General features: G+C 37.6%; 2 protein-coding genes across 4 annotated transcripts in view; both read left to right on the top strand.

Moving 5' to 3' along the window:
- LOC107582256 (receptor-type tyrosine-protein phosphatase epsilon-like) overlaps positions 1-12,252 on the top strand; it is a 17,605-nt gene extending 5,353 nt beyond the window's left edge. The window contains exons 2-21 of the mRNA XM_016268033.1: positions 2,046-2,244; positions 3,764-3,835; positions 4,123-4,219; positions 6,055-6,128; positions 6,285-6,418; positions 6,528-6,618; positions 6,795-6,871; positions 7,073-7,109; positions 7,232-7,329; positions 7,495-7,614; positions 7,828-7,991; positions 9,274-9,409; positions 9,495-9,644; positions 9,783-9,876; positions 9,954-10,030; positions 10,181-10,315; positions 10,440-10,565; positions 10,673-10,820; positions 10,932-11,074; positions 11,246-12,252. Of these exons, the coding sequence (XP_016123519.1) occupies positions 3,766-3,835; positions 4,123-4,219; positions 6,055-6,128; positions 6,285-6,418; positions 6,528-6,618; positions 6,795-6,871; positions 7,073-7,109; positions 7,232-7,329; positions 7,495-7,614; positions 7,828-7,991; positions 9,274-9,409; positions 9,495-9,644; positions 9,783-9,876; positions 9,954-10,030; positions 10,181-10,315; positions 10,440-10,565; positions 10,673-10,820; positions 10,932-11,074; positions 11,246-11,320 (2,046 nt within the window). The 5' untranslated portion in view covers positions 2,046-2,244; positions 3,764-3,765 and the 3' untranslated portion in view covers positions 11,321-12,252. The remainder of the gene's footprint in view (positions 1-2,045; positions 2,245-3,763; positions 3,836-4,122; positions 4,220-6,054; positions 6,129-6,284; positions 6,419-6,527; positions 6,619-6,794; positions 6,872-7,072; positions 7,110-7,231; positions 7,330-7,494; positions 7,615-7,827; positions 7,992-9,273; positions 9,410-9,494; positions 9,645-9,782; positions 9,877-9,953; positions 10,031-10,180; positions 10,316-10,439; positions 10,566-10,672; positions 10,821-10,931; positions 11,075-11,245) is intronic.
- A 672-nt stretch (positions 12,253-12,924) lies between these two features.
- Positions 12,925-24,086, top strand: LOC107582237 (BTB/POZ domain-containing protein KCTD3-like). 3 transcript variants are annotated; one of them, XR_001608932.1, is made up of 19 exons: positions 12,925-13,275; positions 13,813-13,866; positions 14,173-14,218; positions 14,358-14,431; positions 14,522-14,580; positions 14,718-14,798; positions 14,905-15,060; positions 16,327-16,417; positions 16,499-16,689; positions 16,773-16,888; positions 16,977-17,064; positions 18,723-18,839; positions 18,915-19,085; positions 19,162-19,317; positions 19,474-19,570; positions 19,840-20,039; positions 20,121-20,259; positions 20,974-23,013; positions 23,216-24,086. XR_001608932.1 is itself a non-coding variant. In XM_016268003.1 (18 exons), the coding sequence occupies exons 1-18, from the start codon at positions 13,202-13,204 to the stop codon at positions 21,539-21,541; spliced, it is 2,466 nt and encodes an 821-aa protein (XP_016123489.1). In that variant the 5' UTR covers positions 12,925-13,201. The 3 variants fall into 3 exon arrangements, 2 of the variants coding, with proteins under 2 accessions (XP_016123489.1, XP_016123499.1); XM_016268003.1 differs by lacking the exon at positions 23,216-24,086 and having other exon boundaries at positions 20,986-21,541; XM_016268013.1 differs by lacking the exon at positions 23,216-24,086 and having other exon boundaries at positions 20,993-21,201.
- Positions 24,087-24,494: the final 408 nt, after the last annotated feature.

Genomic DNA, 24,494 nt, shown 5'->3' with positions numbered 1-24,494 from the left:
TGCATTGGTTAAACTTATGGGGCTGTCACGTGATGAACGAATGACTCGAAAAGCCCGAAGACTAGAAACAGGTGAACTACTTGACTAAATCCAGTACAGAACCTATAGGATGTTGCGCATGCGCGACTGAACGAATCACTCCCCGAGACGACTCGTTCTTCCCGAGTCACATTAAAAATTTGTTAAAAATTAACGAATCGTTCAAGAACGACCCAACACTAACCCGAAGACTTGTCAGATAAGAGGTGAGGTGAGCTAATCATAGACTGAAGACCCAGGTAAACAATGAATTAATCTTTTCTGTTTCTTATAGCAGTTTTGTATTGTTTGTAGTGTGATCAACGTTTGCGTAAGTAGTAGACGTATTAGGGAAGTAACACGCAACATTTGAATTATATTTTGCTAAAATGAACGAAATGACTCGAAAAAAGATTCGTTCATTTTGCTGACTGAGACTCAAAGGTTCGAGTCGGTAAAATGATCCGAACTTCCCATCACTAATTAATACAGGAAGTTTATTGGATTTGAAAGCTAAAATCTCTTCCTGTTTTGTACTCAAAGGTTCTGGTTAGTGGATGATGAGGAGCTAATCGCGTCTCTTAGAGACAGAAAAGTGTGTTCTGCTTTCCTCTGTGAGTGAGTGGCAAAATGTGTGTCTGAGATCTATGTAAAATACATACATACATACGTAATGCTAACAATGAAAAGCAAAGGCTGGATTATATTAATGTAACAGCCACTTTCTCTGGTCTTTATTCAGTGGTGCTCTCACATTGTTCTTTATTCAAACTATAAGCACCAACAATATGCATTCAATTTCCATATGAAAGATCTGCAGAGTGCAGCAACATACATTTCTCAAGGTCACATGCAGCATGTATTGACAGTCAGATCAGGTTTTACTACTTGAGATGCTGCCTGTTCCTTGTAGTGTCAGTATGTTGTTTCATCTTTCAGGTGACTGTTTCATTTGGTGTTGTCTGCATGATTTTTTTTAATGAGAATTTGTCATGAAGGCCATTGACTCTTGACTCATACATTAACAACAGCTTCCAGACTGCCACAGTTATGAAAGCCTCTGTGTTGACTGAGCAGTGTAATCCACAGTCAGCTCTTAGGAAGACCATGAAAAAATAAAGAATGGTTGCATGTCTCAAATAACATTTGATGATATGCACATATTCTATTTAGTACAATTTATTCACCTTCTCATCAAATGTGCCAGGTGACTTTACATTTGCTTTTGTTAAATGAAAATGTATGGCCATCCAGAAATGAGTAAAAGTCGGCTTAATGGATAAGATTGACTGTAACCAGATATACTAAATTAACCTTAATTTAATGTACGCATGTAATATGGCTAGACACTGTCATTATTCACAATAAATGCACATGTAAAATAATGTTGGCTTTCAGTGCTGTTAGAGCCTGAGTAACTGTCACTTGGTTTTGATTGACAATGTTCTTGATTTGATTTGCTTTCATGTGATCCAGTCAGGGCCCTGAGATGACCAAAATGACTGACCCAGTTTTACACAGTATATTATGACCAGGGTTGTTGCTAAATTTTTATGGGTGGCTTTATCTCAGATTTATCAAAAAATAAATTAGTATTATAATATATATATATACACATTTAAATACAAAATAATAAAATATAAATTAAATTGATGAATGTAAAAATGTTATGAGGTTACTATAAAATGCTTATTATTTGCTGCTGTAGATACAATGCTGCATTACAGCATCACTGGTTAAAAGCAGTATAGGTATATCAGACTATAAATAATAGTCTACAAGGTCTATGGATAAGGTTAGCTGTGCTTGACCACAGATTGAGTTTTCCAATAGGAGTAGACCTTCTCAAACTGATTTCTGGGTAACAAATCAACTGGCACAATTCTAATGGAGAGATTTAAAGGGGATCTTTTTGTATCTCTCTCTCAACAACCCCCTCTGCCACTGCCTGTTCTACACATTTTATGAGGTTTTAAAAAAAAGACAATTCCCTCTCCTAATGTATCCTTATCCCTTGTTCCTTGCAGGCAGTGGCTATCTAAGGATAGCCCACCCGGAGAGGACAATGAAAAAACCTGCACTCATATATTATTGAAGGACAGAAGTGCCTTCACAGATATAATGACTCCTGGAGACCTTCTGGAAAAGTATCATAATAATTAATGTCTCCTCTCTTGAAAGCTATGGACTGAGAAGTTGCCACGGAGTGAGATATATTTCACATTTGTGAGTATACTTGTGAGGCTGCATTAATCTTTCATGTTTTCTTTTCTAATCTCTATAGACAGAGTTCATAAACGTTTGGTGGCAGGTAGATTTTCTGCTCCATCTTTTGAAAGGATTAATATGTGAAATCTCTGCGGTGGCATTGAAAAAGTCACAGGGATCAATCATATACAGATTATGTGACAGATTTTCGGTGTGGGGTGATTTCTCACAGACTGGACATCTATAAATGCAGTTGTCTTATTATCAAACCACATTTATTTCTAAATGCATATTTCAGTTATTAATTCGAGGCATTTAAAAAAATTTCTTATTCATTTGGGAAGGCATTTAAAAAATATAGTGGGGTCCAAACATTTAAGACCACAAGTGAAAATCCACTTGAACAGCTGACCCTCTATACCAGGGCTGTCCAAACTCGGTCCTGGAGGGCCGGTGTCCTGCAGAGTTTAGCTCCAACTTGCTTCAACACACCTGACTGGAAGTTCCTATGCCTAGTAAGAGCTTGATTAGCTGGTTCAGGTGTGTTTAATGAGGGTTGGAGCTAAACTCTGCAGGACACCGGCCCTCCAGGACCGAGTTTGGACAGCCTTGCTCTATACAAATTTCACAGGTTTCACGATCTCAGATGCCTGTCTGTGTGACGTCACAAAAACAGGCCCTTCCCACGATAGTTTGATTGACAGTAGCGTTTCAGCACAGACTGGACTGGCGTCTTAACTTAGACCCGCCCTGAGTGAGCTGTCATCAGTCCGCCATTGTTTCACCACAAGAGCAGATGTAGACAAACATGACTCCTAACTAAGCGATCATGATGAATGTGGCTAAAGTAAACGGTCCCTCAGAGAGCAGCTCGGAAGAGAGGTCAGCAGAGATTATTTACATTTAAAGGAAAATGCTACAAAACTGTGCTATTTTGACAGGGTAAAAAAGGTGTTTTTTACACTACCGTTGAGAAATTTTAACCAAACTATGTTACAGACTTTTCATTAAGACCCTAAAGAATCATATCAACTTGTGGAAAATGGGCTTCCTATGACCCCATTAAACATTATGACTTTGTTTTATTTTTTCAAATATTTTCAAATCACGTTGTCTTTTGAACCCCACTGTATTTAATCATAAGTTTATTATATACTGTATGTCACATAGAAATTATCATTTTTGAGATGCATTTACACACAATACCTTTTTAGATATAAAATTGTGATCATATTTGGGGTAGAAAGTCTTGTCCTAGTTTTCTCAGTTGCTGCTGGTTGTGTGCGGTAGATGGTACCATATCTCCAGAGGCTGTAACTCTCTGGACCATTAATTGAAAGTAATTTTAGATTTTATATTTGTTCATGTAGAGTGAAGATTTTTACTGAATGGCATGAGAAAAAGATAGATGGTTTTAATATAGGTTAACTGGATCTCTTGTGAATCTTTTGCACATTTGAGTGTATTGCAGTTATTTAATCTATTATCTGGGCACTCAAATAGTTGTTTATTTGTTGTTTTCTCTTCTTACCTGCAGCCATGATGGTCCTGTTTCTAGTTTCAGCAGCTCTCATTTCAAACAGTTCCTCTCATGGAAACCTGACCACAGGTATATCATCTCCAGATATCTGTTTTTCATTCAAAATGATTTATAAACAGACCGACATATAATCTGTATCCAAAGAATGTCTGGAACTGGAACATTGCACATTTTAAAATATGAAAATGCTTTGCATCTGCCAAATTGAGTGAAGTTATATCCAATGTTATCCAGTTTAAATCCATTCTGCAGAATTTTTCCTTCTTGAATAAAGCCTGCAGATTCCATCTGGACCTGCTGAAAAGCCTGTGGAGAATCTTACTTCACTCACTTCCATTGTCTTTCTCTCTGTTCAGAGTCTCCAGCGCCTCAGGGCTCACATGTCTTAGCCTCAGGCCTCGTCACCTCTCTCCTGCTCGTCATCTTTCTTCTCCTCATCGCCTACATTCTGAGGTAAGAAAACACACATACCCCAAAACATTCTATCCGAAACAAATAACACATTATACATTATATACAGAGATACAATTAAATATATATGAGTGGACAGCCCTTTTTTGACCCCCACTGTACTCAGCTCTAGGCTTTTATAAGTCTGGCCTACAGTGTTGCCAACTGCTGTACTTCCATTCCTTTATTAAACCTCTTTGACCAGATAGGCCTGTACGAATATCTGTTTGTAGGCATCTAACTAGCTGCTCTCTTTGCATGAAAAGGGCTAATTTGTCTAGGCCAGAATTTTCTTCCTTGCCACTCAGTGGTGGAGCAAAGCTTCCATCATTATCACAACATCAGCTCAGCAGTTACAAATGAAATAATAATCATACCGCTTATAGATTCACTTTCTCTAGGGCTCCTCTACATCTTGTTTGAAGTACTTACAAAAACTCTCACCCCTCACTGTTCCTTACCTGCACAACTAACACTCGTTCCCCTCCAGTGTTCTTCTAGAGTTGTATGTGAAGTGCCAATGACCTCAGCACTGCATAGATTCATATAGACCACAAAAATATTAAGCAGCACAACAATAGTAAATGTTTCTAAAGCACTAAGTCAGCATATTCGAATGATTTAAAGGATCATGTGACACAGAAGTCTGGAGTAATGGCTGATGAAAACTCAGCTTTGCCATCACAGGAATGAATTACTTTTAAAAATATATTAAAATCAAAAATAGTTATTTTAAACTGTAACAATATTTCACAATATTACTGCTTTTAGTGTATTTTGATCAAATAAATGAAGCCTTTGTGAGCATAAGGGACTTCTTTCAACAACAAAAAAACCTCAGCCCCACACATTTGAACAGTTGCCTACTATTCCTGTGAATTGTTCACATCTTACTAACATGATTTGTATCCAACATTACAAAAATATTTGCAAATACAGTGCAAATACTTTAATACCCTCCATCTGGAATATTTACATTATTACATTCTTTTTTGCCAAGAACATACATGTACAGTACATGTTAGTTTTTATCTTGTACCATTTCCTGGATGTGATATACTCAAACATGCCATTTATAATACATTATTATTTTATATTACATTATTTGTTAAAGACGAAGTATGTCATTTCTGGGCCTCCAAATATAACTGCAAAAATAATTGCAGGTCTGCCCAACTAGCAGTTACCAAGGTGTAATGATGTGTAATTTTTTGGATTGATATTAGACCAATCTACATTTTTATGTGACCGACTTCAATGATGACAAGTCTTGAAAAAAAAAAAAAATTGTAAGACTAGTCTAAGCTTTTTATGCAACTGGTCACAGGTTTTCAAATAGGTTTCTGGACACTCCCGCTGTCCACCATTGGTCGGTACAACAGATAGCCCCACTCCAATCTCACACCACTGGTTGTGATCAAACAAACAAAGCAATGTTTTGAAAGATAGAGCCATAGAGGCACAGTGTTTACCCATTTTTTAGGGAGCCAGCCTACAAAAGGCTTATAGTTGTTGCTGCCTTTTCAGCCGAGAGAGAATAAATTATTTTAACAAAATAAAATAGCACACTTCACCTTTAAGAGTATGTGTATGCGCATGTGTCTGTTTATGACTCTGCTGAGTTGCTCCAGCAGCAGCTGCATGTGTAGGGAAATGTGAAAGCAGTTGTGATGGTGTGTCACCGAGTCATTCTCTCTCAGCTGCTCTGAGGAATCAGAGCACTAAACAATCTCCCATGAGAAAGAACTTTAGATTTTGGTGTGTATTGTGAACTTTGTAATGTGTACTTTTTGTTTTGTTTTATCTCTCTGTAAATGTCTTACTTCAAAATCCCTCAGGTTTAGAGAGCAAAGGAAGGATCTTGTCGCCTCGGTTGACAAAAAGTTGCCAAATGGCTTTTTGGAAGATCAAGGTATGTTTTGATTTGTCAGATTTTTTGTTGTCATTTTGTATTAAGCCTATATTTTTAGAACAAAGTTTTTAGAACTTTTAGAAGGCATCTGCTTGAGAGATATAAAACAGAACGTCTCTCTTTCAGTCTATGTTTTTCTTCTTCTCTCTGTGTCAGAACAAACGGTGGTGCTCCTCCCCAGATCACCCTCTCCATCAAAGCGTTATTTCCCCATCCCTCTGGACTCCCTGGAGGAAGAGTTTCGCCTACGCATGGCAGATGATGGCAAACTGTTCAGAGAGGAATTTAATGTAAGAGCTTAGACACACAAACTTTATCATTCTCCACATGCACACTAACTCCATTTTGTTTTCTTATACTCACATACAGTTTTTTTCTTCTGCTGCTTCTCTTTTGCAGTCTTTGCCTTGTGGTTTTGGCTGTGGTACCTTTGAAGAGGCGAGTAGAGAAGAGAACAGAGAAAAGAACAGATATCCCAATATTCTGCCCTGTAAGCATTCCTCACTCTTTCATGGACACTTGCAAACTTTACAAACAATGTGAAAGAGCTTGTTTTGTGTCATTTAGGTTTAGTATAATTTTGTAATAGTGGCTGTTAGGATTCGAATGGAGGATCATTCAAGCCCCTAGAGTGTAATAAAACACATCTCTTCGTTTCCTTCTCAGATGACCACTCAAGAGTGCTGCTTTCACACATAGATGGATATATGGGCTCTGATTACATAAATGCCTCTTATATAGATGTGAGTACTTTCTCCATGCTTTTGGGGAAAAAATAGGAATTACTTCCTGTGACCTAATATATTATGTAAAATATTATTATAAGACTTTAATACCTTATATATATAACACCTTATATAATGCCTATAATACCTTATATCTTGACATTGTACATTAATGTACTTTCCTGAGTCTTAGGATTGATTCATTAATCTTTTCTATAGGGCTACAAAGAAAAAAACAAATTTATTGCAGCTCAAGGTATGCACAAATAGTTTCCCTCATTTAGAAGGTAATTTAATCAATCAGATGTAAACATTCTAACCTTAAATGACCTTTAATTCATCTATCTTTTGTTTCTCAATATTTTGTCTTATTTTCAGGCTCAAAACCAGAGACAGTGGGAGATTTCTGGAGGATGGTTTGGGAGCAGAAATCTGCCACTATAGTCATGTTGACCAACACAAGAGAGAGAAAAGAGGTAAGAGAAGACATCGCAAAGTAACACCAGAGAATGAGTTGATAAGAGTTTAACATGCATAAAGTTATAAAAAAGGGACAATATAAAAAAATAAATCAAAACAAAACACTACTAATAAATTGCATTAATCAGGTATTTGGTTAAATATCTGTGTGTGAAATGCAGGAAAAGTGCTATCAGTACTGGCCTGAGCAGGGCTGCTGGGTCTACGGCTGTGTGAGGGTGGCAATGGAAGATGTCACAGTGTTGGTGGACTACACAATCAGGAAGTTCTGTGTGCAGCACGTGAGTGGTCATTTCCCTTAGAAACATTACAGCATCAGTAATCAAATGCTCTGTATACTATACTGATATACTAGTACACTAATTCTCTTGACAGGTCTGTAATTTAGTAACCAAGAATATTTTACACTCTTGTGGAATCAGCCAGGCCATTAAACTGAGTATTTGCTGTGCTATTTATACGTGTTTTGAATGCAAACTGGTGTGATTTTGCAGCATGCTGCTGATGGCTGCAGACCTCCAAGGTTGGTCACTCAGCTGCATTTCACCAGTTGGCCTGATTTTGGCGTACCCCTCTCCCCTATTGGCATGCTTAAGTTCCTCAAGAAAGTCAAGACTGTGAACCCTGCCCACGCTGGACCAATCATAGTGCACTGTAGGTAAGACTGCTGGCTATTCTTAAAATATATTTGCCTACAGACTAAGGGGTCATTCACACAGAATGCATTTTCTATTTCCCTGTGGTACTTTTCCATTAGGGCTGCACAATTAATCGAATTTCTAATCTCAATTACAATTATGGATGCCACAATTACGTAATCGTTCAAAGCGGCAATTAATCGTTCAAAGTCCACTTATGTTATTCTGCACGCTTAAGATATGTTTTTTTCTTTCTACATGTTATCTTAAGAGCTTTTCCATTGTTTTAGTTTTAGTATAACATTATAATGCCATTCATATTTGTACTTTTTTTATCATTTAAAGAAGAAACCAATCCGATGTATATTTGACATTTGAGGGTTAATACTGTAGAAAAGCACGAAAGGTTTTTCAGTTAGAGTGTTTTCAGCTTGTTTATTTTCATATAAAAATACGGCATGCAGTTGCATCAAACAATGGTATAAACATCATTCAATGTAAATTGTGATAATCGTATTTAATAATCGCAATTACAATTTCAAGGGAATAATCGACAATTATGATTTTTGTCATAATCGTGCAGCCCTATTTCACATTGTTTTTTTATGTAAATGCGCTAGATGAATGAGTTTGACCGTCTTGTGTCTTTTTGCAGTGTCTCGCACATGACGTAGTGTTCTATAAACGCAGAACTCAAGTTAATAGTTCAACTTTTAAAGACCTTTTGTTTTGAGACCTTTTAATTTTCCAATTCCACACGTTCTGTGACAGGCCCCTAAGAAAAGGAATGTATATAATGTGTTATATACAACAGTCAGTTAGATCTATAGGGATGCCTTTGCGCATGCTAGTGAGTTAAGAGCTATTTATTGGACAAAACAATTGAAACCGTGAAAATTTAATCTATAAAACAGTTTGAAATGCAAAGTATGCAAAAACAACCACCAACACACACATCTTAAGGCTCAGCTGTTAAACGGCCCCCTCATGTGGGATTGTTAACGCCTCAGCCAGAACCACCAGAATTTTCCACTTGTTAAAGTGTGAAAAGTCCCTCATTGCAGTGAAATGGCAAACTATAACTTTTTCTGGTATGCTATACAGTAAAAACCTGCAATGTTCACAGCATTTTTAATGTTAATATAAAACTGATCCCATGTTTAATTGAACTGAGATAATTATCTAACCCAAAATAGTAATTCAAATGGAAAAACCCTGCAGTTTTTACTACATTATCTCATTATCCCACATTTCATGCCCTACTTCACATCTCTCGACTCATCTCATTTTCTCTCTGTATAGCGCTGGGGTTGGCAGGACTGGGACGTTCACTGTGATTGACGCAATGATGGATATGTTGCACGCTGAAGCGAGGGTGGACGTGTTCGGCTTTGTGTCCAGAATAAGAAAGCAACGTTGTCAGCTCATTCAAACAGATGTAAAGGAATTTCTGCAGTCCCTCTGCTGTGTTTGACTCATTTCAGCAGTGACTGGCCACTGATATTCCTCTCTTTCGCCCACAGATGCAGTATTCGTTCATTTACCAGGCACTTTTGGAGCATTACCTGTATGGTGACACAGAGTTAGACATCGCTTCTTTGGAAGGCCACCTCCACAAACTCCACAACACACACACACAAATGGACCGAGTGGGTCTGGAGGAAGAATTCAGAGTAAGAACCACATCAGTTACACTTATTATAGGATTTGCTAAGCAATAGCATGGAATAATCTCATGATTTACTATGAACATACAATGACAAAAATTAAGTGTTCTTTTTAACACGTTGTTTTGTTTGGAATTTCCTCAGAAACTGACTAATGTCCGCACAATGAAGGAGAACATGAGAACCGGAAATCTGCCAGCCAACATGAGAAAGAATAGAGTACTACAGATCATCCCATGTGAGAAGAGGGATATATATTTATATAAAAAGATTAATCACTTTCTTAATGTAATCATTATCCTGTCTTATTACCAGATGACTTCAACAGGGTAATATTATCAATGAAAAGAGGGCAAGAATTCACAGACTATATTAATGCATCTTTCATAGATGTAAGTATATGTTTTATAAAAATGTTTACATATTTTATATATATATATATATATATTTATATATATATATATATATATATTAATATATTTATTGATAATTAAACAGAACATTGGGAAATGTACTCATAACACTATGGTTTACCTTTGCAGGGTTATAGGCAGAAGGATTACTTTATAGCAACTCAGGCACCTTTAGCTCACACTGTGCAGGACTTCTGGCGCATGGTATGGGAGTGGAAGTGCCACTCCATTGTCATGCTTACTGAGCTAAAAGAGAGAGAACAGGTACAGTGTAACGGTTTATAATATTTATGCATTAATCAACATAAAGAAACATGCAGTTACTCTTCCAAATTTCTATGTCCGAAGTATTCTCGCATTCATTCCTTTCCAACAACTCTCACTTCAGGAGAAGTGTGTGCGTTACTGGCCAGCAGAGGGCAGTGTTTCATTTGGAGAGTATGTACTGGAGCTGAAGAGAGACACACTTTGTGAGACTTTCAGCATTCGAGACATGCTGCTGTCATATGCATCAGTGAGTAAAACGTGCAGTGAATTTGACCATTTTATTGTCCATCACACGCTTCACTTAGGAGCTTCCTTTATTTTGCTCAAATTGATGCTAAATTGGGCTGTTTGCAGGAAAAGCAGACCCGTCTAGTCAGACAGTTCCACTTCCATGGTTGGCCAGAGATTGGAATCCCATCAGACGGAAAGGGAATGATTGACATTATTGCTGCAGTGCAGAAACAACAGCAACAATCTGGAAACAACCCTATAGTGGTGCATTGCAGGTACTCGTACACTCTCTATATCATTTACACACACACACACATAGTCTTTCATATTGTTCAACAGATAATATTTTTTTGTGTAACGTTTATAAAACCTATCATAAAAGTATGTTTGGGGGGGGGGGGGGGGGGGGGAACCTTCATTGCCCTCAGCAACATCTTAGAGCGGGTCAAAGCCGAGGGGTTACTGGACGTATTCCAGACCGTGAAGAGTTTACGTACTCAGAGACCACATATGGTCCAAACTGTGGTAAGAATGTGAAACACTATGCATAGTTCACATAGATCTGATGGCTTCACTATTTTATTATAATATGGAAAATAGCAATAATAATAAAATAATTGAGAATGAGTAGGTATTTTGGCTTTTGACTGTCATTGTGTGAATTATTATATAATGTAGTTCCATTTGTCTTTTCAGGAACAGTATGACTTCTGCTACAGAGTTGTGCAAGATTTTGTTGACATCTACTCTGACTATGCTAATTTCAAATGAGTGCAGCTTACCAACACACATTTATATTATATTTAAATTGAAGAATTTTACTGTGGCTTAGTGACCTCCATGCACTTGACATTTTCCTATTCTTGTTATATGCAGTAAGGTAATATTTTGGAAATGACCAGACTCCAGTGGCTTAACCACGTCAAGTCTTTTGCATTAAGTTTTTGTTACATTTGTGTAAGTATTCAGTGTAAATTTTTTTTCTTTTAATATGACCATAATATTTAATTTGTTCATTAACAAATTTTGTTTTCTACAAAGTTATTTTTTCTTTAAAAATTGTTCACAAGAGTGTAAAGCATTCCATTCTCAGTATTTGTTCCTTCTATTTACCCTCCAGCTTGATTCCCAGAAAAATTCTGCATGGTTATTTGTGTCTACCAGTGTACTAAAAGTAATTAAGACACTTTCAAATTTGAATTGTATGGCAATTCTTGGTCAGACTCTAATTTGCATCACCCTGATAAGTCACTTATGCCATATACTTGCTCTTCACCTCAACATCACCTTCACAACCTGACTGAGATGTCCAACCACTTAATGAACTTTTAGCAGTCTTTAAAGATTCTGTGATGATAATGCTGTTTATTCCTATGACTTTTCAAGCCAATAAAATACCCAAGAGGCTAAAACTGTGACAGGGATACATATATGGATTAAAGCATAAAACATTCAAAGGAAGTAATAAATCCTCAATGATATTGGGTTGAGGAATTAATACATAACATAAACAGGTTTAGTGACATCTGTGAAACAACAAAGGAATAGTTTTATTTAATTATTCCCTACAAACACTAAATAACTTGTGTGTTTTTGTCTGCTTGTTTGAACAAGGTCAGGTAAAAAAAAAACTCATCTGTACTGTCACTGCAGTGACAGGGCGAGAAATTAGAAAATGAGGAAAGACATGCCTTAATCCTGAATAACACCATTTTCTGCAATAAATGTTTCAATACTTGTGCCTGGGTGTGTGTGCAAATTATTTTACTATAACAAGTCAATATAAGCAGCTTTTAGTAGCTGCATACTATTTGTACAGGTTGTAATACATAGGAAAGACATGCCTTAATCCTGAATAACACCATTTTCTGCAATAAATGTTTCAATACTTGTGCCTGGGTGTGTGCAAATTATTTTACTATAACAAGTCAATATAAGCAGCTTTTAGTAGCTGCATACTATTTGTACAGGTTGTAATACACACCACTTTGCATTTGATATTGTTAATGCACAACAGGGTTGTAGTGCACACTATGTAGTACATCAGTTGTACTGTAAATTACAACTGCTTACAGCAATTTGTCCCTTGATAAAGACATTTTACCCATTTTATGTCCACTCACACGAGATGAAGACTCGGTAACCTAATACAAAAGCGCCTTCATCTCATACTAGTGTATTTTAGTGTACATGTCTTTTTATAATAAAATTTTAAGTGTTGTTAATTTCTTTATTTGTAAAAACTTAGTAATTAGCAAAATAATAATAACAATAACAAAAGGGAGTGCACCTTTAAGACTGTAAAATGAGAGAAATCCGGCTTTCTCAAGACACACCCAAAACCACTGGGCGTGGTCTGCGTCCTGTGATGAGTCCACAGCGTACTTCTAGCATCGCTCTGTGGCGTCCACAACACTGAACGTAGCGAAGTCCCAAATGCTACAGAAAATGGCCTTTGATAGTTGAAGGCCGTGTTTTGAGTTGTTTATTAAAGCTTTGAATATGGAGAACACTGTACGAACAGCTCCATGCCATACGTCCTTCTCGTGACGCAGAATGTATGGGTTCGCTGGGTCGCGAGGAAGAAAGAGAATCTTGAGGACTCCCGCTGGATAATCAAATAGCTCCTCGCTAACCGCACAGAACTGGAGGATGGCTGGAATTATTGGGAACAGTTCAACATCTGGAATGGGTGACATCATCCAGCTGAATGTCGGAGGGACGAGGTATGCTGACGTCATGACTTCTTTACATGAACTCGGAGTCCAAACAGGTTTATTTGAGCTCAAAGACTCCGTCACTGTGCGGCGGATTTTGACTTTGATGTGACGCCTTGAGCGTTAATATGTAACGGTAACATAGTGTGTCCGCTAATCATGTTTTAAACTATAAAGCACATTTTGAGCTCAGACTACACGTCTTGAATATTACCATAACTGTTATTACGTTACATAAGGCGAGTAAGAATATTCAGTTCCTTATTACATGCCCAGCTTTTACATGTTCTACAAGATGTCATCAGAATGTCCAAAAACCTCTAAAATAGCATCATCATTTTATTACAAATATAAACAACTGAAGAAATACCCTGGTTAATACCATAGTTATTTAAGTTACTATATTAAAACTGCATTACAAATAAATAAATGACAATGACATTGAACGCTTCTTACTGTAACTGTAAACTGGATGATAGATAAGCTCACCCAGTAAAAGAGAAATGAGAAGTGATTGAATCTAAAATCTTATCTACATATTTTCAGATTTAGCACGTCAAGGCAGACTCTGACATGGATTCCTGACTCTTTCTTCTCAAGGTAAGAGAAGATGTCTGAAGCAGCAGCACCACACAGCCTTGTTGTTTTTCTGCTCAAGGTTTTTTTTTTGGACTGGGAGGAAGTTTTGAGTTCTGAAAGTTGAAATATGCTACATCAGTCTTAATAGTTTTAGGGAAAATTTGATTTGTACACTTTAATAGAAATTCCAGATTGATAACACAGAGATCCTCTTTGTATGCATATTTGTGAAACCTCTATCCATTCTTCTTGAATAATAAAACTAATGCAGTTGTTGTGTTCTGGACATTGCATAGCTTTGTTTGTGTAAATGTGTTTTGTGCCTAGTTTACTTAGTGGAAGGATATCAACACTACGGGATGAAACTGGAGCCGTGAGTAGAAGTCCAAAAAAACAGTTTTTACCATTTATTGTGGGTTGTTTGTTAAAAAAATAATCATTTAAAAGTTTTCAGATGCAATAAAATTAGAAATGTTATCCAGCTCTGAATTAGATCTTTTCTTTTCTATAAGATATTCATTGACAGAGACCCAACAGCATTTGCACCCATTTTAAACTTTCTTCGAACTAAAGAATTAGACTTGAGGTGAGATATAACATATGCCTAATTGTTATCCATTACATATCCCCAAAATATATAGATTGACTTGTCTAATATTCCTGCTTTCTCTGATAGGGGGGTTAACATTAGTATCCTGCGACATGAGGCAGAGTTCTATGGTATTAGACCCTTAGGTATGGTATAACTGGAGTGGATATATTTATTAAAAACTGTTAACAGTAAAAACAAATGTGAGTGAATTAGGTGCAGCACCTAATTTATGCATGTATAATTCTTACCTTCCGTTTCTGTTTGTCAACGATATGGTTAGTCCGACGCTTACTGCTTTGTGAAGAACGGGAGCGATCATCATGTGGAAGTGTGTTGTTTCATGGCTACCTCCCTCCACCAGGTAGGGTGACAGTAGATCTGTAGAAGAAGGAGAAAAAAGAGTCACTGTTTCATCCTCTGTGCCAAATATAACACATCAGGATGAGGCTGGTATTTTTGTCCTTCAGCTCTCCCAGTGCGGAGCAGTGTAGGTGGGAAGGCTGCAGCTGTTGCAGCTCCAGAGGAGTGCTCAGGCCCCACTGGCGCGGAGGGGGGTTACCCACGTTCCTGCCCTCAGTCTTCTCTCCCTGGACCCTCTGGGGTAGATGGACCTCAAAGACTAGGTGAGTAAAAGGTGTGTGTGTGTGTGTATATATATATATTCCATGGTCTGTCTGAATACTGGATTCTGATTGGCTGGCAGGTATGCAGTAAAACTGTTTAATGCACAGGTAGTTGTTCCAAGTCAGTTTAATCACCGTTCTATATTAATGCGCTGCTTTAATTGATGCACACTAGCCAACAAGCATCACTCGCACACACACACACACACACACACACACACACACACACAGAGAGAGAGAGAGAGAGAGAGAGATTGCAGATTGTGCTGCACACACACATAAACTTGTTGTAAACGCTTCCCTGTGATTTTCATTAATAAAATAGCCTAGATACTAGAATAACCTGGATTTTAAATGCACTTTGCGGAGGCAACCACCCTCGGTTCTTTGCCTCCACGTCGTGCATTTAAAATCCTTTAATTATATATATATATATATATATATATATATATATATACAGTGTGAAACAAGAGTAAACAAGGGGGACAAAACAAGAATTTCCACTGAGCATGAATATGATCTCAGATATTCTCAGTTTGGGAATATGTTAACAGTGTTTATAAACCTTGTTATGTAATATTTTTTAAATAATTTTATTGTGGTTTTTGAAATGTAGGAGAACTGTAGAACTGGGTTGGCCATAGCTGTCTCAATGCAGACTGGAGAACCGTATGTGCTTATATACTATGTGCAGTATGGGGCGGGGGTGCCATGAAGACAAAGTATTCCCCTTACAAGCAGTGGTGCAGTATGGGTGAGGTCATCGTAAAAGGCCTTTTATATCCTCTGTGCCCAGCGAAGTCATGTGAGGAGGATGATGAAAGAGAGATGGAGAAAACAAGTTAATGGACAGGCCTTCCTTTTAACCATTTTATTGCATTTTGGTGCATTTATATATATCGCAGGGCAAAATTTACTGAGTTCACATCACAGAGAATTTGGATAATAATTGTATAATAACTGACAGAACAGAAAAAAAATGAAATATGTGTTTGCAGAGGATTTGTTGTAATGGTAGAAAAAGAAAGTGACGATAGCCACTAAAAACAGGCAACAGCCAGTATTAAAAAAAAATAAAAACAACACATTATGAGCTTCTTGTTGTATCATATTATTACTTTTTTTTGCATACATTTGAAACTTATTACTTGTTTTTAATAATATTTACTTCAATACTATGGAAGTCAGTGGCTACCGTCAACATTTCAGCCTACTTGTGTTTCAACATACTAAGGTATTGTTTTGGATTTTTTTCTATTACAATGGGATCACCAGTGGACCCTAGGAAGGTGCTGATTGTCGCTGGCCATCATAACTGGATTGTAGCTGCTTATGCACATTTTGTCATTTGCTACAGGTAAAGCTACAGCTCACATGACTTGAAATATAAAATAATAAAAGTTATACTCACCATTGGTAGACTGTGATTGTTATTTAGGATAAAGGAATCATCAGGCTGGCAGCAGGTGTTTTCCAGCCCTTACCTGGACTGGGCCATAGAGCGGGTGGCCCTCAATGCAAAAGTCATGGGCGGCCCACATGGAGATAAAGACAAGATGGTGGCAGCGTCATCAGAGAGCAGCATTATGTTGTGGAGTATCCAGGATGGAGGGAGTGGAAGTGAAATAGGTGGGAGGACAGAACAAAAATGAAATGTGAAGTCTCTCATATGTGTCTATTTTGTGAGATAATGTTTCTTTGTCTTTGTGAAGGTGTGTTCAGTCTTGGAGTACCTGTTGACTCTCTGTTCTTCATTGGGAGTCAGCTGGTCGCCACCAGTCACACGGGGAAGGTGGGAGTGTGGAATGCCGTCACCCAGCACTGGCAGGTAAAGCTATTTAAATTTTATACTACATGCAAACATATTATCAAGGTTCATATTTGATTACTTTATTTGCAATATATCACTTGTACAGGTGCAGGATGTGGTGCCCATCACAAGCTGCGACACTGCTGGCTCCTTCCTCTTGCTGGGCTGTAACAACGGCTCAATTTACTATATTGGTAAGCTGCTTATCTTCTTCTAGATTGCATTGAATTTATTTTTAGATGACGTGAGTCGTTTAATGAAACACTACCAAAAGTTTGGGGTCAGTAAAATTTTTGTTAAAGAAATGAATGCATTTACTTTGCAAGATTGCATTACATCGATCAAAAGTGACAGTAAAGATATTTATGTTACAAATATTTCTATTTTGCATGAATGCTGTTTTTTTTTTTAAACTTCCTATTATCAAAGAAATAATGATACATGGTTTTCCATAAAAATATTAAGCATCACAACTGTTTTCAACATTGATAATAATAATAAATGTTTCTTGAGCACCAAATCAGCATATTATAATGATTTCTTAAGGATCACGTGACACTGAAGTCTGGAGTAATGGCTGCTGAAAATTCAGCTTTGCTATCACAGGAATACATTAGGTTTTAAATATATATTAAAATAGAAATTTACATTTACATTTACATTTAGTCATTTAGCAGATGCTTTTATCCAAAGCGACTTACAATTGGGGGATACATAAAGCGATTCTTCTTAAAGAGGCAAACAGACACAGGAAGTGGTTGTAATACCAAGTTCTTAGACATTGTTCAAATAAGTACAAGCTAGAAAGAGAAGGAATAAATAAAGAGAGAGATATTTTTTTTTTATGATGAAGTCAAGTAGCTTCGAAAGAGATGAGTTTTCAGCTGTCGCTTGAAAATTGTCAGGGATTCAGCATTCCGGATAGGGGTGGGAAGATCGTTCCACCAGCCAGGAGTGGTGAACGAGAATGTTCTGGAGAGTGATTTTGAGCCTCTCTGTGATGGTACCACGAGGCGTCGCTCACTAGCGGATCTCAGACTTCTGAAGGGGATGTAAATTCGTAGTAGTGAGTGGAAGTAGGCGGGTGCTGAGCCTGTGGCTGTTCTATATGCAAGCATCAATGTCTTGAACTTGATTCGGGCCGCAACCGGTAGCCAGTGCAAGGAGATAAAGAGAGGTGTAACATGGGCTCTTTTGGGCTCGTTGAAGACCAGTCGTGCCGCTGCATTCTGAATCATTTGTAGAGGTTTGATTGTGCTTGATGGGAGTCCAGCCAGAAGAGCATTGCAGTAGTCCAGCCTAGAGATGACAAGGGCCTGGACAAGAAGTTGTGCAGCATGCTCCGTTAGAAAGGGCCTGATCTTTCTGATGTTATGCAATGCAAACCTGCAAGATCGAGCGGTCTTTGCAATGTGGTCTTTGAAGGTCAGCTGGTTATCCAAAGTTACACCAAGATTTCTGACCGAAGTTGATGGGGTAATTGTAGAAGAACCTAGCTGGATGGAAAAATCATACTGTAGAGTTGGGGTGGCAGGGAAGACAAGAAGCTCAGTCTTTGCCAGGTTGAGCTGTAAGTGATATTCTTTCATCCATTTCAAATTGTAATAATATTTAACAATATCACTAACAATATTACTGTTAATCCATTCAAAAACATAAAATCTTTTGAACAGTAGTGTATTTTAATTTTGAGTTAACTGTATTTAAATATGTACATTGCAAATGTATTAAACCCATTTTACATTTGAAATGTCACCACTATAACATTTGAAATACCTCTAATATGTACACGTAATATGTTAAATGAGAAGATGATAAAGGAAAGACTTAACCATTTTCTCTCCACTCTCAGACATGCAGAAGTTTCCGCTGAGAATGAAGGACAATGACTTGTTGGTGACGGAGCTGTACCACGACCCATCGAATGATGCCATCACGGCCCTCAGTGTCTACCTGACTCCTAAAACCAGTACGTCCAACGATGGTTAATTAGTCTAACTAGGAACAATGAAGTGGTGAGTCTGACCAGTCACTGATCTCACAGGTGTGAGTGGGAACTGGATTGAGATCGCATATGGAACCAGCTCAGGGGCCGTGCGTGTCATCGTGCAGCATCCAGAGACTGTTGGATCTGGTCCACAGCTCTTCCAGACCTTCACTGTCCACCGCAGCCCTGTCACTAAGATTATGCTCTCTGAAAAGCACTTAGTTTCAGGTAAAAACTACTCAGAAATAGGACGATAGAATGCAAAATGTTGGTGATCTATAAATTCGGTCTGTTTTTGTTGAAGTGTGTGCTGACAATAACCATGTACGCACATGGACGGTGACGCGCTTCAGAGGCATGATCTCCACTCAGCCAGGATCTACTCCGCTGGCCTCCTTTAAGATCATCTCACTGGAGGAGACAGAGAGCCATAGTAGCTATTCCTCCGGCAATGACATAGGTGAGAGACTTGTAAGGCTTGTAGCTTTCCACTGTATCGGCACAAACAGAACTGAAAAGCTGCTATTGTCCTCCATTATCCTGTGAGCTTAACTGCTGTTAAATAGAATAAATAAAATACCAATAAAATAGCACTTCATCTGCTGTTTCCATTCAGGCCCATTTGGAGAGAGAGACGACCAACAGGTGTTCATTCAGAAAGTCATTCCTATAACCAACAAACTTTTTGTTCGCCTCTCCTCTACGGGAAAAAGGTACATTTTGAGACACATTTCATTCTTAGACGAGGTGCACACTGCATAATATGCTGAATAAATATCTCATTATTTACTGTTGCCCTAACATTGTACGTGTACTATTAAAAATGGTGACTTAAAGAGATAATCCAAACAAAAATTTACCAATTTTACCAATCCTCATGTCATTTCAAACCTGTATGTCTTTCTTTGTTTTGTGGAACATGAAGATATTTTACATTTATTTGTTTTATACATTTATTAATCTTTTTATCCCTGTATTTCAGGATCTGTGAGGTGCAGGCTGTAGGTGGCACCACCATCACGTGTTTTACAGTGCGAGAGTGTGAGGGCTCGAGCCGCATGGGCTCCAGACCCCGCCGTTACCTCTTCACTGGCCACGCAAACGGGAGCATTCAGATGTGGGACCTCACCACCGCCATGGACACGGTCAACAAGAGTGACGACAAGGCCAAGCGGGAACCAGGTCTGATTATTACTGTGGACAAAATAAGGAAAATAAATTGTCTATTTGATAAAGTTGTGAAATGATGTTACCTGTCTGCAGAGGTGGGAGGTCCAACTGAGGAGGAGCTGCTGAAGCTGCTTGACCAATGTGATTTGAGCACATCTCGCTGTGCCACACCCAACATCAGCCCCGCCCCCTCTGTGCTGCAGCACAGCCGGCTGCGAGAGTCCTGCTCCAGGTACTGTAGTGCAAAGGCTTATTCACAAATCTGAATTTTAAAACAAAACTCTTCTTCAGTCAAAGTCTGAAATATTGTAGTGCAGTGATTTGGAGGCTAGTTGAACTTCTAATTGCTCAGATTCTGATTTTGCTGTCATTCTGGTATTCAAGCTCAAACAGTGATACAATTCAGCACATATGAATAGCTTTGGTATAAAAAAAAGTTCACATTTTATATTGATGTAAATAGACCTTAAAGGGCTAGTATACCCAAAAATGTAAATTTACTCCATAGTGACCACCGCTGTCAAAACAGCCATACAACAGTGTGACTGATGCTATATTCTTTGTGAAGAGACCAAAAAGTTTGTTTTTCACACACAAATCTTTGACGACAGATTTAAAAAATGTTTTACAAACGATTATGGCAAACACAAAAGATTATGAATAACATCCTATATTTCAGTCCGTTCCTTAGAGAAAGCTTTCAGATGACTAAGATTACACTGCACGACGCATGAGCTACTTTTTTTTAGTTTTTTGTCTTTTGTCACTATGAAAAGTCGTATGGAAAAAAGTTGCAAAAATATCAATTTAAAATCAAAGTAATATTGTAAACCAGTAATGTCAAAGTAGTATTTGTTTATTTCTTTGGGTAAACTATTCCTTTAATGTTCTTAATGAATTTTAAGAATAAATTTGTAATCATTCAGCAACACACCATTTTATTTTGTCATTTTTACAGTCTCCAGCTGCAGGCTCAGGAGCCCATCCCTGAGACGGCCACTTATGGAGCCTTGCGGCCGTACCGAGAAAGCCCCTTGCTGGCCCGTGCTCGACACACCGAGAGCTTCCACAGCTACAGAGACTTCCACTGCTTAAACCTGACCAAGGCCCTGCTGGAGAACCACAGACAGTGCGGATCCATGGAGGATGAGATACACCATTCAGTGGGAGAGAACAACGCTGAGGACACCGACAAAAGGAACTCTACCATGGATCTTTGGGGGTCCAGATCATCTGAAACCCAGTCTTCAGCTGCACGCAAACCCCCAAACAGCCCAGGAGACCAGCAGCGAAGGGCCCATTTGATGGAGGAAGTGGCTGCAGACCCTAGACCAGATGGGGGCAGGAGGAGAGGGGCATTTGAAGCAAATTTTCTAAGCAGGAAAAAGGCCCCCCCAGTTCCACAACTGAGCCCCCCACCGGCAGGAACTGATGGAGGGAGCAGCGACTCGTCCAGCACTGCCTCACCCTCGCCAACTAGTGTCCACATCCCCACGCCATCGCAAGGCTCCTGACGCTGCATGTGAGTGATGGTTCACACAGATTTGTCCTATGCAGAGGTCGTACCAAATACAATAATCAATGACAGGGAAAAGAAAGTAGTTGAATGGATGACTTCAAAAGTGAAGCGTTTCAGAATGTAGATGCGAAGGTTTGGCAGGATGCAAGCTGGCAGCTAAAAAAAGAAACCTCACTCACTGTGGACAGATTTAAAGGGAAAATACACAGCATAAATATGTCAGTTTCACATGTCTGTTAACCGGTTGAAAGAAGTTATTAAGCTTTTGTCAGACTTTAATATGAGCTTAAATATGAGATACATTTACTTTTCATTCCTTTGAGAAAATTAACAAAGAGTGACTAGATTAATTATTCAGCCAGTTAGACTTTAGCTTTGTACACCTGTGCCTTTACTAAACATTTTTATTGTTTTTGTCCATTAAAGGGATAGTCCACCCTAAAATGAAAACGTGAAGAAAATTTGAATGAAGAATTTACTCACCCTCATGTCATTTAAAACCCACAGGACTTTCTTTTGTGGATCAGCAAAGGAAAAGTTTAACAGAATGTTTTGCTGCTCTCTTCTATACAATGAAGGTGGATTTATATTCAGAGTAATAGAATTAAATGTGTTACTATTGATAATCTTTTCTTGATAATCCTTCTCGACATTTGCTTTCACTGTATAGTAAATATCAGTTTGACTACTTTCGTGTTTCATGAAAGAAAAAAAAAATCATACAGGGGTTGAAAGACTTTTCAGATTTTGAGTGGATTATTGATTAAATGGTTTGCTTTTCTCTTGTAAATGAAGTTGCTTTTTTAAAAAGTAGATTAGCATGCTGATGCTACTGGCCACTAACAGTACCTCCAAAACACTGTGATGCACTTTATTGTCTGTACTTACATTGAATGGACTGAACAGATGAGCTTTAATGATCAGGTTTGACTCGTGAAGGCAGCAGGAATCAGCAGCCTTTGACAGAATCTCTTTCTTTCTTCATTAATCCTTTCAGACGGGTTGCGCTCTCTGAACTTTCAGCATGCATCCGCAGGGGATTTTTACTTGCTCTATCCATTTTGGGGATTTATTCAGTGCCTTTTGCTAATTTGGATAGATACTGCTGTGAGAAATCAAAACTGATTTAGCTTTTTTTTCTGTCTTTCTGATGTGAGGGTTTGTTGGATTATCACATTATGCAACTGATTTAAGTGAAGCGGATTCAGTTACACTCACAGAATAAGACACTTACCAAGATGAGAAAAAGAAAAGAAGGTATATTTTACAGTTGCCAGATTTAAAGGTAATAATATACAATTAAAAATTGATTTTTTTATTAATGGATTAGCTCTGTATTTAAAATGCTACAATACAAACTTCTGTCTAAATTAATCAACATGTGAATAATGTCATCATAACGTGAAATGTTATCATTTGCATTTTCACTTCTGTTAAGAATATACTGTCAAGAATTATTTACAGTGGGTACGGAAAGTATTCAGACCCCCTTAAATGTTTCACTCTTTGTTATATTGCAGCCATTTGCTAAAATCATTTAAGTTAATTTTTTTCCTCATTAATGTACACACAGCACACCATATTGACAGAAAAACACAGAATTGTTGACATTTTTTTCAGATTTATTAAAAAAGAAAAACTGAAATATCACATGGTCCTAAGTATTCAGACCCGAAGCTAATTTTGCATTCAACTGATGAGCATGGTCACTTTCTTTCCAGCCATTCCACTTAGTGTACAGGTTATATCCTGCCAGAGAAAATGTACAGTATATAGTGATTATTATTTTAATGGTAACTAAATGGAATCCTTTAACAAAGTACTTTATATAAAGGAAATGAGATCGTATTAATGCTATGCAATCAGTGTTAGTGCTGACAGTAGGCTACATAGCCTGAAACTAAATCATGAATAACAGAAATGAATAGCAGAAAGTTATTTGGACTACAGCATGAAGCTAGAAAAATAAATTCAAATAAATAAAATAATATAAATAATTACCCCTTGGAAGATCTGCATGTTTCATTTCTCAAAATGATGTTGCATATGCTTCCAATTGACTTTTTAAAATGTCCTTTGTTGCTAAGACTGGTTTGCTCCTAGGTGTAGTGATCTTGGTATCAAAATGGTATCAAGATATGCATATTAATTAATTAAATGCATATTACTTAATCAGCTACTTGTGTAATTTATTTGCTCTCTGAGATGTTTCAGTGTTGGGGAATATTTAATTGACAAGAGTATGATTCTTTATGCTTGCTTTCAGAAATACAGTCACAAGCTGATTTGTGTTTTCAGTCTGGTTACTGTATGATTTCATCTCCAGACAAGAGATCTTATCATTTCAATATGCAGAATAGTTATGTTTTATCAAACAAGACTGGCTTACCTGCTGCACAGATCATGACATGGCTACAAGAAGAAAGTTTACGTTACTTGAAATATGGAGAGAAAAAAAAATAGAATATGGTACATACAGCACAGATCGGTACTCAGCTTCTGTACATTTCCAGTGGCACAATAAAGTAGCCAAACAGAGCTGCGTCTCAGACTATTTGATTTTGTTTTAATAAGCATGGAAACATCAACATTACAAACACAACTTCTACATTTCACAACTCTATAGCAACGATTGTCCATAAATGAGTGTACGAGACACCATAACTACACAAACCTCTGATTAATCTTAGAGTGAGCTCTGTTTAATGGAAAAAAATATTAAAAATAAATTATTGCAACAATAAATAATACTGACAATTTTTTTTAAAAAGTTAACGTAAAAATGTGTTTTTTAGGATAGTGCCTTTCATTTTTGCTTATTTCTACGTGAAATAACAACTCATGTTTAATTAAATATATTCACACTTTACAGGTTTAAAACAACCTCTGATAAAAAAAAAACATGCACATGTAACAATGATGACAATATTTGGAGTTGAACATTTAAG

The sequence above is a fragment of the Sinocyclocheilus grahami genome, unplaced genomic scaffold (genome assembly GCF_001515645.1).
Source record: "Sinocyclocheilus grahami isolate Dianchi unplaced genomic scaffold, SAMN03320097.WGS_v1.1 scaffold4.1, whole genome shotgun sequence".
Lineage (NCBI taxonomy): Eukaryota > Metazoa > Chordata > Actinopteri > Cypriniformes > Cyprinidae > Sinocyclocheilus > Sinocyclocheilus grahami.
The sequence above is the reverse complement of the archived record's forward strand: the minus strand, read 5'-3'. Positions and strand labels throughout refer to the sequence as shown.